The 12,652-nt window shown below is 37.6% G+C and overlaps 2 protein-coding genes across 3 annotated transcripts in view; one reads left to right on the top strand and one right to left on the bottom strand.

Moving 5' to 3' along the window:
• Positions 1 to 12,652, bottom strand: part of LOC131788376 (RNA-splicing ligase RtcB homolog) — a 117,545-nt gene that overhangs the window by 51,104 nt on the left and 53,789 nt on the right. The gene's annotated exons all lie outside the window — the stretch shown is intronic.
• On the top strand, positions 6,084 to 7,107 carry LOC131788375 (uncharacterized). The gene has a single exon (XM_059105457.2). It carries the CDS (start codon positions 6,088 to 6,090, stop codon positions 7,105 to 7,107), a length of 1,020 nt encoding a protein of 339 aa, XP_058961440.2. The 5' UTR covers positions 6,084 to 6,087.

Below are 12,652 nucleotides of genomic sequence, written 5' to 3'. Positions count from 1 at the left end.
TATCGAGTGTTCTCCCAACCTCCCGCGTGTTTACATCAGGCTATGTAAACACGGAAACCATTTTATATTTTTTTATAAAATAACTATTGAAAGAGGAACGAAAACCGTGTTTACATACGCTCATGTAAAATGGTTTTATGGCCAATCAGAGCGCGTGTACTATTTGAATCATTTTATAATTAGTGATAGCTGTTAATGTTATAATATTACTATCCAAACGATTTTACTGATGTGGACAGCATTAGTATAAAATCAATACCCGAGTTCTGCAATAAACGACATTTGTAAAATTATCATCAGACATTAGTCATATTTGGCCGATTGTTTGTTTGATTTAAAAAAATTGTGTGACTTATGTACAATATTGACATACCGAACAAACTGGTTGGTTCAAATAAACAAATGAATAGATAAATGGATTAACATCTTTTCAAAATTGTTTTCTCTTTCACGGCGTTCTTTCCGGATTCATAAGCGGGTGAGTACGACGAGTTCAGTTTGTTTGCTAAGCTTATGATATGTGTAGTCAAGTATTCCAAGGCTATATTAAGCCACTTATTTACTCACCAAATGTGAATCTTTCTTTTCATATTCACCTAACATCCTCGTCCTAACGAATATAACAGATTGTAAGTAGCCATGCTTGAACTGTCATGTATCAGTAGGCAGGATAAAGGGTCGATAAAGATGGTTGAACAAACGAATGGATCTCAATAGAGTGATACAGATAGGATACTCTTCTCTGTGGATCAGTGGATGTGTGGATAAAGATGTTACACAGAAATACAACTTTTAATTGTTATAACAATTGAATTTCAACGTTTCAGGCTTCTGCCATATACTGGTGGAACTTGTACAGTAAAGTTGAAAATTGAAAAATTGAAAACGTTAAAATCCTAGTTTGTTTCTTTTAACATTTTTGCACAGTCATCCATTTGAGCAATAAGAAGCAGTGTCACTCTCTCCGGCTTATAACATGATAAATCCTTGACAGATGTTAAGAGAACACCAATGATGCCTATAAATAGGGAACTGTAAGTCGGGTGATTTATAAGCTTCAAAGCCATCAATCTTTTTTACTTAGAGATGTTAGCTTGAAGTCTCCTCGGAAATTATAAATTGGGGATATAGATGATATTACGTATTTTGGTATCCTTTATGACAAGATGCAGATTAATGCAGCAAAGGAAGTAAAGAGCATAGGTAGAATGATAATATGATATATGACACTTTTCGCACAACTTGTTTTTTTTAAAGGTTGTATGGCGTGGTCGTCTTGGAATGGCGACTGCAAAGAGTGCGGTCAGTACCGGCAAAGAGTCGGTAAGTAACAAGAGGGAGTTTTGGTGAATTTGTGATTAAAAAGTGCAATCGCTATTGTTTTACAACTTCAAAAAAGTATACAGCATTTACAAACTTTTATTCAAATGGATAAACTCTTATGTATAGATTTAAATGATAGTTAGGAAGGAATCTTCAGCAGTTATTTTCAAGGGATGTTTTCTTTAATAGAAATAAGATGACTTTATCTCCAACCGTTTATTACTTTTAAAAGATTATCTGGATAACCTTACTTCTAGAATTTAACTGCTCAAGAACTTGGGAATCACGGCCTTGTAAATGTAAGTGGTTTTATGAATGAGGAGAGAGTAAAGGACCCATCTTTTGGTCGAAAAAGAGATTACCGCACAGATATCCCCCAACTTTCCTTTTAGTAACTTCCAAACTCTTTTTAAATACACTTTTTTTTTACCAACCGAGTTAGTAATATAGATTGGCCACCGCAAGTAGTTCCCAAGGTGATGTCTCGAGTGTTAGCTCTGACGAAGGGCTAACGGTCGAAACGTCAGCTGAGAAAATCTTTACGGTGGCCAATTTAAATTAAATTAACCCTTAGCTCAAAGTCACTCGGTTACCTCTAAATCATCGCCTTAGTTTAAATGCTCTTTAAGCGGTTTCCCTACACCTGAGATACTCTGGACTAAGGATGGGTTGAATCTTGGTAACATCAACATTCTCACGATTAATCAAGTGAGTTATGGAAATCCTGGTCAATAACATGCAGTGCTAAAAAAAGTGAAGGGAAAAATGAGTCAGCTTTTCATGACAGTCACAGGTAAATGTTGACTTACTTTTGTTTCCTTATGTTGCTCTTCTCATTTTCTGATGTCTTTTTCTTCGTACTTTTGCCTTTGTTGAATTCTTCTTGTTAATTCTATGCCCAGGTCCTCCTGGAATTAATCCTGAGCTCAAGAATCAGTCGGTTACATATAATTCATCGCTTCAGTTCAATTGCTCTTTAAGCGGTTTCCCTACACCTGAGATACTTTGGGCTAAGGATGGGGTGAATCTCACAAACAACAACACTCTCACGATTCGTCAAGTGCGATTGGAAGACTCTGGCAAATACACATGCAGCGCCGAAAATAGCGAGGGGAGCAAAGACTTAACTTTCTGGATCGAAGTGGCAGAAGGTACGGTCTTCATTTATAAATAGAAAGAGCTGAAGTCGCGATCAATTTAAATCTTTAGTTAGATGAGAAAAAAAATCGATTCTCTGGTACCAAATCAGATTTAAGGACTTGAAACCACAAAGTTCAAAACTGATTAAAAATAATATAAAAGTACCCAACTGATAATAACATTTAAAGAGCGAGAGCATGCCAACTTGTATATCAAATGTAAATGAATTTCGTGATCAGACACATGTAATTAATTTTTGTGCAGTTTAAACTGATTGCTTTTTGGAGCGTCGAGCAATTTTGACTTTATAGATATCATCATATTTTGTCACGGCATATAAGTCCGTTTAAATTTTTTGATTACCTTTTTTTCTGCTTCTAAAATACCAATGACTGACAAGTCATGATTTCATGTACATTTTTAGAAATGCAAAAATGTCCAAGCGGCTATCAGTGCATTGTTATCTAAGTATTTAGTCTTGAAGTTGGAAAGCAATTTTGTAGAAACATCCATGTAAACTTTTCATCGAATTGAAATTTGAAAAATCAGCGACCAAAACTGCAAAGAAATGCATGAAAATAACCCCGCCGTTACGTCGTTATGAACTTGTACTCTTGCTACAGCGGACACTCTGAGTGTATAAAATGACAGATTTAACGTAATGTTTTCATGGAATCCTGCGCCGCAGGACAGTAGAGAAGAGACTAAGGGGGCTCAATTACAGCTGGAGCACCATTGAAACACTGACTAAAGATAGACAGGGTTAGAAGGATTTCGTTGCTGCCTTATGTGCCACACAGGCATGATGGGTAGCAAGTGAGTAAGTTTCATGGAATGCAAACCTTTTGACTATTATTGTTTAGTTACTCTTCAAAGTAAATGTGTAGTTTGACCTTGGAGAAACTGGTACTCTTTGAACATGGTGCATGGCACGGGGTGTTGATATTACACCTAAAAACTAGTAAAAAATGACGAAGAAATTAACGAATAGGGAACTAAATTGTGACCTCCTGGGCTGTGGCTAAGATAGGAAACCTTTTAACGAAGTAAAAGAATGTTTTGATGTCACATTGGACGGACTTATACCTTCCTAATGAAGTTGTTGTAGTACTTTACAATTTAGATGGACGATCATCTACTTGAAATCACACCCGCTACCGCAGTGCGGGAAAAGAAAGAAACTTCGTGTTGCATGACTCACTTATTGTGTCCTTTTGACACAAGGGTGCAGAAAAAAGAACAAAAGAAGACGGAACTTTATAAAGACCTTAGTTTAGAAGTTCAGCGGAGGATCTGGGGCGGTTGAAACAGTAACCACGAAATTTAAAACATAAGGGCTTCAAGCTTATTCTAAAACTCTTTCCAAACTTCACGAAACTCACAAGGAGACACTTTTCTTTCTTTTCTTTCTTTTTTTTTAATTTAATGCAACCAGTTCGAAGCATTCCTATTAAAGATCGCACTTGACTCGTTTCGTTTCCATATTTTTTTGTTTTTTTTTTTTGGAGCTTTTCTAATAAAGGTTAAGTTTTGACAATAGCATTCTAACGAATTGCCCCTTTGTTGGAACAAAACAAAAAATTAGCTCTCTATCTGGATAGTTGGTGATATTAATTTTTATTTTTGATGCCGACCAGCAAATTACTTTCCTACTAAGCTTCTTCTATTTTTATATTTCAATAAATTCAGAGACTCCCTCCAGCAGCTCACCTCCCTTTAGCAGCTCACCTCCTTCCAATAGCTCACCTCCCTTCGGCAGCTCACCTCCTTCCAGCCGCTCACCTCCCTCCAGCAGCTCACCTCCCTCCAGCAGCTCACCTACCTCCAGCAGCTCACCTCCTTCCAGCAGCTCACCTCCCTCCAGCAGCTCACCTCCCTCCAGCAGCTCACCTCCCTCCAGCAGCTCACCTCCCTTTAGCAGCTCACCTCCTTCCAATAGCTCACCTCCCTTCGGCAGCTCACCTCCTTCCAGCCGCTCACCTCCCTCCAGCAGCTCACCTCCCTCCAGCAGCTCACCTACCTCCAGCAGCTCACCTCCTTCCAGCAGCTCACCTCCCTCCAGCAGCTCACCTCCCTCCAGCAGCTCACCTCCCTCCAGCAGCTCACCTCCCTCCAGCAGCTCACCTCCCTCCAGCAGCTCACCTCCCTCCAGCAGCTCACCTCCCTCCAGCAGCTCACCTCCCTCCAGCAGCTCACCTCCCTCCAGCAGCTCACCTCCCTCCAGCAGCTCACCTCCCTCCAGCAGCTCACCTCCCTCCAGCAGCTCACTTCCCTCCAGCAGCTCACTGGATTGGTACTACACTGGGGGACCTTTGGCTGCTGTCGTTTTTCTACTGGCGTTCATTTCATACATTAAAAAACGCCGTGCGACAGGTAAAATGTTATCATACGAAAATGAAATGTCTTTATATGGCAGATTGTGGCTTTTAAGATGTCAGTGTTTTGGAGCACGAAGGAGCTATTTTAAGCAGGTCATATTCTGCATTTCTAGCACTGATTTTGAAGGTCTCTTTACAGTCAAGGCAAAGCCCATTACTAATCAAATTACAAAAACGTTAAAATTATATGAAACTCATCACCGTGATAACCCACCTAATTCCTTCTCCCGTTGTATGACAACAGAGTCAAATATAAGTTACACGTGGTTTCTGAGTCGCAAGCTTTAACTTAATTAGTGATGTCATTCTTTCTCACAACGAAGCGATTTCTTTCATCTCTTTCCACATATCCTTTGATAATAGCCCCACCTGAGGTGCCACGTTGGCTGAAGTAAGTGAATTTTCTCTTTTTTAATGTTCACTGTTTGAACGTGTGGTTAGTTCCGAAGTTTCTAACTCTTGAATAAGTCTCAGTAGAGTCGTGATAAGCGCCATTGCTAAGCAAATACGTCTTTGTTTCAGTTTGGACCGATTAAATTTACCAGCACATGGGCCAAAATAAAGGTTTTTCCTTTCGAAGCAACGGCAGTTTTCGAAGCCGTTCCTATCAAATTGCAGTCTATGTTTCCTAACATTCTTTCTGTTTTGGATTCGTCCGTCCTTCACTTGTTTTGACACCTTGTTTAGTACCTTTTTTTTTTGTCACCAGTATGCTGAGTTGTGGGTGGCATACTTGTAAAAAGAAGAAAAGCTTTGACCCTTCGTCACTCTTTGTTACAGAAACTACAGTTGAAATACACTCGGAGTCTTGTAGACCAATTTAAAATACCACTCGATATATCGATTGCAAACAATACTTCCGATGGTTTTGGTTAGTATTACATTTCTCGCGTAGGAGGCACTATATTTTATATGACGTAAAATGCCGAGAAACACAGTAAGCGCTAGGTTGTCTTCATGTGAGGTTTATTCAATCTTTTTTTTTTCAATAAAATCTCCTCTCTAGGTCGATGCGTCGAAAAAACAGGTTCTGTAAATTGGTATCCAAATTTCACAAGTGATAATTTTCTGAAGCACTCGGAAATGAAATGAAAAGAAAAAAAAAATTGAACTGAATATATAGAGGATATCTTTACCACATTACGTTAAACCAGGTTCAAAGAAGGAAAAGATAGATAAGTAACACAGAAAGTTAAAGTCTTGTTTTCATCTGCAATTATTCAGTGAAGGGGAAGACGAAGTTGAGATGGATCAGCTGAACGCTGTGGTTGCAATTGACGATGGTACTACAGCTTCCCCCTTAACTACTGACTTAGAAGACAAAGCGGCAGCTGCAACAAATCTCGCCCATGAAGTGGGTAAGCACGGTGCTACAGCACACCCCTTTGTGGTTGGAATTGATGATGGCGCTACAGCTATCCCTCTCGGAATCAAAGCAGGAGAAGAAGGTTGCCTAGCATACCCTTTTGAGAGTGATAAGAAAGATATGGATGCCTTAGCGTACCCTTTGGAGAGTGATACTTTACCATCCCTTAGCGAGAACGAGGAAGAAGAAATTGTTGACTCCGAGTGCCCTCTTGCCATTCAGGAAGAAGACATCGATCATTTACCATCCTCCCTGGTGATGGACGAAAACGGTCTAGATGCCTCAGCATGTCCCCCTTTGATTGACAAAGAAAATTCTGATTCTTTAGCATGCCCCCTTGTGGTTGAAGAAGAAGATTCCAATAACTCAGCATGCTTCTCTGTAACTGGGGAAGAAGATTTGGAGGCCACAGGATGCCTTTCTGTTACTGAAAAAGAAGGTCCTAACTCTTTAGCACGCTCCGCAATTGAGGTGAACAAGCCTGATGCCTCACGATTCCCTTGTGAAATCGAGGAAGAGGATATTGATTCTTTAGAATACAATCCTCTGATCGAAAAAGAGGACCTCAGTGATTCTATCTTCCCTCCAGAAATTCAAACCGATGACGAAGAAGGTGTAATAAGTGAACATGAAAATAACGTTGGTTATGAGGGTGCTGTAGCAGTTAAATCTGAAAAGGAAGTAGTAGAAGAAGAACCCAGGAATTGCCAATTAGAGTACACGAAGGATGAACAAGACGATCTTAGAAACTATTTGGACGACCAAAGTGATGCTGTAAACCTTCTTGACGGAGAGGCTGGCGTACAAGAGTATGATGGTTATCAACTTACTGCTGCGGATACAGAAGAGAATGGAAATGACGAAGACGAGGAGTCATCTGAAGCAACTCTTCTTGTGTAGGACTGAGGCTTAAAGCAAAATTGCTGAACCTCCATGGTTGTAGTCTTATAACACTCTGTGGTAATTTATAGTTTAGATTTCGAGAACTTCAGCCTCAATATTTCATAGATTTGATTTTAAGATGTAGTTTTTATCGTACTTTTACTTAAGTAATGCTTTGGTAGTGATGATAACCATTTTCCTAGTTTATGAATGGAGGTTATGTGGAATTTCCTTGAAAGAAAAATTTGTTAGTTTACTTGACTTTTACATTTCTTAGTTTACCGTTTATTCACTTAGTGCACTTGTCAGTGCTTTGTTGTTATTATTGACTGTGCTCTGATAGAGACAGAAAAAAAAAACAAAAAAAATAAAAGAAATTGCTGTTGAGATAATTTTTATAACTGATCAAGTAAGAAATGCTGCGTAAATTTGTGAGTGTTGTTCCTAGTATAAATAATATTTCTTAATCTAATTAAGAATAATTAATTTGTTGTAAAGCACTCCTTAAATGCTTTAATAAACTTACATAAGCTAAACTCGTTTTGTTTACTCCATTCATTGCAGAAAAAATTGCTGGTCTGGATCTAATTTGAAGGACACCATTAACTAAAATGACATTTAGGCTCCTTCAAAGAGTAAGATTGACGAAAATCCAGTAGCACTGCGTTAGTTCTGATTAGTGTAAGTATTTTCTATCCCCAGCTTACGCTCGCTTAGCAACCAGAAGTAGAATATTTTCAAAGCATTACTGAACCAATACATTTTATCTTTTTTGTAGACAGTAACTGACTCACCGACCTTTTCAATCGAGTTCTCTACTCCAATTTGTTGATTAGATGGACGGTATTAAGCTGATTGTTATTTCACGTTACTGCTTCTAATCATTGTCTGAGAAAAGTGTTTTAGAAGTTTGAAACATAGATGACCCCATTGTGATGATTCTTAGAGCAGAAGTTGGCTTAAGGGAGATATTCAAAGTACCAGGGAAGCATTGTTTTTTATTTTTTATCTCCACACTTTCAGACATTTCGGCGACTCGGGATATTGTGTTTGAATATTGTTGATACTAACCGTGCCTTTCTGGTGCACTACGGCAGCAAATATGTCGAGTTTATTCAAGCAATAGATGGCGTTTTCGAGAAACGCAGTCGAGCCAATATAATAATGGATTCTTATTCAGTCATTTTTCAATTTTGGTTTTTGTCACGAGCACTTACATATAACGCTAACATTGCCTAACCTATTGTTTCAACCTTCATCGTGAGAGGTACTGCGAAATAAAATTGAAAATTTAGAGAAATAGACAACGGCAGTTATTTTTTTTACTGTCCGTCGTTGTGTTTCTTGACACAAGCAAGGCCTTTGACAAAATAAACGAGGGCATTCCCGCGTGGCCTACTTCATCATTAATCCATCTGATAGAAAACAAGTAGTGCTCATAAATTCTGAGTCCCTGACCTTCTGGTCTTTGAATCCAGAGTGCCACAATCGGATATTCCATGACTTGTTTTATTCAGAATTTGTGTAAATGACTTTTCATATGCCCCTCAATCTTGTTTTACTGAATATTATTGGATGATTCTAAACTTCAGATTTCTTTCCCACTTCAAGGCTGGGCTAAGACAACAGGTTTTTTTCTGAGACAGGGAGTGTCCTTTAAATGAAGGTGAAATAAAACCACGATCGTCGATCAAAAGATAGGTGGGGACTCTGATATCGAGCTCAAAAATTTTGGTTTTTGCCTTTTTTTCGGTATTTACTTTTTGACTGTTCAATATGCTTTTTAGGAAGTATTTATCGTTTAGATAGGGTTTTGAAATTTCTTCACACGAAATTAAATTTAAATATTTTCATTATTTGAATCTCCCGAAAATCTGACATATTTCCATCCAATGAAAATGAATATAAAGAACCCAAAAGTAATCATTAAAACGTAACTCCGCACATCCTTCTCCATTCACCTCCACGGAATTTGTGCCCGAAAATGTTGTGATTGTTGTAGGAATAAATTATTAAAAATCATCTTTTCGTATTATTTTATCTCATAGTATTAAATTATATCCAAAAACAAATGTTCATCTAGTGCCGGTGGCCAGAGGTGAATATTTACATTTCCGCTTCGCAGCTTGGTAAATATCCACCATTAGTTAAATCCACCTCGATGAATAGTTAAGAAATAATAAATTGATAAACTTCCAATAGGGCGATTAACAATGCAACTTATCGTGATAATGCAAACATTTCAGAAAAGGCATCATTGGAAAATGGATCATTTTCCTATCCACATCTTGTAAAATTAATGTCAATGAAGGAAATATAAATAAACTTAAAAGGTCTTGGCTGGCTACCAAACACCAGCACATACACAACAATAACTAAAGTGTGTCAATAATTGTAAATGTTTCTTTTCAAGCTAGAGTTGGAAATTCGATTCTTGGGTTGATACACGCACATTCGATAAACACCAAACCAAATAGGATCTTTTCTTTCTTTATTCCTTTTCCTATTCCTTGGGGCGTTATTATATCGAAGCAGTCAACTGATATTATTACGTAAAGAAATCACCTAAGTATTGTGATCATAAGAATAACCTCGATTTTGGAAACGAGCACGTGGCAATTAAAAGAACCAAAAGAAAGGTAAAAAACGAGCGATAAGTTTCGCTTTAAGTAACGACTACAAGCTAGATGACATAATCACAAAACAAATTATTGCTTACCAACGCTGGCGGGTCTTGATTACTTTATCGAGGATTACAGTCTAACTTGTCTTCTATTCAAAAACGGTCTTGATCACACGGGGTCTTATCTTGAACAGAAACGCTAACTGTAATTTTCTGTTTAAAAAGAACTAATCTCGGGGGCGTCAACCTAACCGAAAAATACTTCGCAGCTTTTCTCGGAAGCGGTAACACTTAGCTTCAACGGAAGCAGTTACAACAATCATATATTGTTTTCCTTGGTGTTATCAAAACAAGCAGGCTGACATATCTGTCAACCAAAACTGGTTTATTTATGCGAATAAGAATAAAGTATTTGAAAGCCTGATGACCAAATTTGCCAGTCTCTGGCTAAATACTATAACAGCTACTGATAAGTAAACACGTATAACTTCTTGAAAACCGTCAGGAGGAGAGAGATTGTGCCTTTCTGTGAGAGCGCAACCGATTTTAATGACTAAGCTTTAGAGTCATTCATCACGCCCTTAAAACCAAGACTATTACCGAAATGGCCAACAATATATTCTAGAGCTCGTGTGCATGATTTATTCGTGATACATCATGAAACATTTTACGATTTTGTTTTTGGAAGCAGATGTGAATTGTTTGTGGAAAAAAAAATTTATTGAACATTGACAAGGGCTGAGACAAGCGCCAGTGTTTTCATCATAAAGTTAATGTTCAGGAGAACTTGAAGTTTAGCTAAATCTCGTTCTTTTATTAACTCGTGAATTGAGCGCATGCGTAAGAGCGAGTTGTAGATATGATGTGGAGAATGGCACTCGCTCACTCGCTCGATTGGTCGATTCCTGTAAACCTTTTTTTAATTTTAGGCTTTTGAGTGCATTTGATAGTTTTTGGCGAGTAACAAACAAACGAAATGGCAACCTTTGTTGCTAGGAAAAGTGGTGGGGTGAAAAAGAAGCCCATGATAATCTTAAAAGAGTTTATTTTTTTTTCGTTTTCGTACCACAAGCGGCGCCAGCGACTGGCAGGCGTGTGAGGATTCACACTGAAATAAGAGAACAACCTTCGTTTTTCATACAATTGTAATTTACAATCCTTGAACTTGAAAACAATCCGAAGATTCATTAAAAATATCACTTACTCCGAAGAGTTTGGAGTTTACAGGTGTTCAAAAGCTTTCTCTGTTATGGCGTGAGATTGTTGACAAAATCGATCATTACATTTCGTATCGTGTGATTTTTCTGTGTGAAGCAACAAACGGTGCCGGCGACTGACGAAATTACAGGTTAACACGAAAATCAAATAATGCCTTAACAAATAATTTTGGCTACCGATTTTTGGCGAATTTTTAAAGAACAATTTTCTTTTAAATTTCAAGACAATTTGAAGATTAAAAAAATTCATATTACGTACTAAAATGCGAAAGTTATACACCACAAAATTGATAAATAGGCCTGAAATCCTGTTCTTGATTATACGTTGCCTAGCACGTGACCAAAATCTACCCGGGCGGAAATCCAAAATGACGGTGGCAGTCTGGACTTAGTTATATCACTCAAAACTCGTTCCTGTTTATCTAATTTGATAGAGGGAATCATTAATGTTTTCATTAAGACAGTATTGCCTTGATTTTCCATTATTTACAATGATAGACAGTAAATTTCACTTTTCACCCACATTTACGTTCACCCTTTTCTTTTGAACCAGAAACAAAAATGATATATGTTTAAAAAACACATGAAATCATCCACCCATGTCAAATGTAATAGCATGATCATTTCAATTGTAATGCTTTCTTATCCCAACGTTACTTTGTTTCTTCGCTACATTAACGAACACTGAACTACTGCTCGTACTCTAAATATGACAATCAACCACAAAATTCCCTGAACCAGATAACATTAGACATAATCCAAAAAATCATGTAAGTCAACTGTCAATTCACGAGTTTGCTCACAGAGCACTTTGATTATTCTCCAATTTACTAATACCAAAATATAAGCCATTTAATTACCAATCAGCCAATTTGTTAGATATTTAATGTGGTCTTATTTGATATTCAAGCATGACGCATTTTAAAATAAAGGTTAGACATATTCATCTGAGGTTTTTCCTCCTGACTGTGGGGAAACGTCAGTTGAAAGAGGCCAAAAATGCAAAAGAAAGCAGTGGTTCAATGTGATTGTATGTATAGAGAAATCAGCAATAACTGAGACGGTGAAAAAAGCGCCGCCAGCTGGAGGACTAAGGGGACCGCACAAATGTACGGGGTAGACTCTTTTAAGGTTTTATTCGACAATGTTGCTTCGCACTTCGCTGAAAACGGTTTGTTCAGTTAATATGCGAGTTATTAGATCAACGTACGAGACAACAGGGCATATCGAGTAAAGAAAGGTCCATACTTAACGTTTACTTATTAATTTTGTTTATTCATGGGCGATCTTTAAACAAATATTAGAAATCCGTTCAAAATAGATAGAAATAATCAAATCTCACACAATATCTCATTGTATTTAATGGCAAAGAATCAAGAGTAATTGATGTTATGTCTTCCTCTTCTTATTATTCTCCTTCCTGTAAAGAGAACATGAAAAAGAAAAAGCAATTTGTATTCCTCCTCATATTGCAATAGAATTTTCGACTCGGTAAGTGCAATTGCATGTCAGCATTGAATGATTCCTTTATGATATTGAAACGTTTTTTGAATATGAATAATTCGCAAGAAATTCTTTCTTTAAGGACACGGAAGTTTTTCCACATAAATACAGGCAACCTTGAATCACTAACAACAACAAAACGTCCTGGCTGTGTCCTTTACTGCCTTTCTCATTTCTATGATTTTCCAACAGTAAAGAAAGGGATTCAGACATGAGTTCA

This window comes from Pocillopora verrucosa, chromosome 11 (genome assembly GCF_036669915.1).
Source record: "Pocillopora verrucosa isolate sample1 chromosome 11, ASM3666991v2, whole genome shotgun sequence".
In the NCBI taxonomy this organism is placed as follows: domain Eukaryota; kingdom Metazoa; phylum Cnidaria; class Anthozoa; order Scleractinia; family Pocilloporidae; genus Pocillopora; species Pocillopora verrucosa.
The sequence above is the reverse complement of the archived record's forward strand: the minus strand, read 5'-3'. Positions and strand labels throughout refer to the sequence as shown.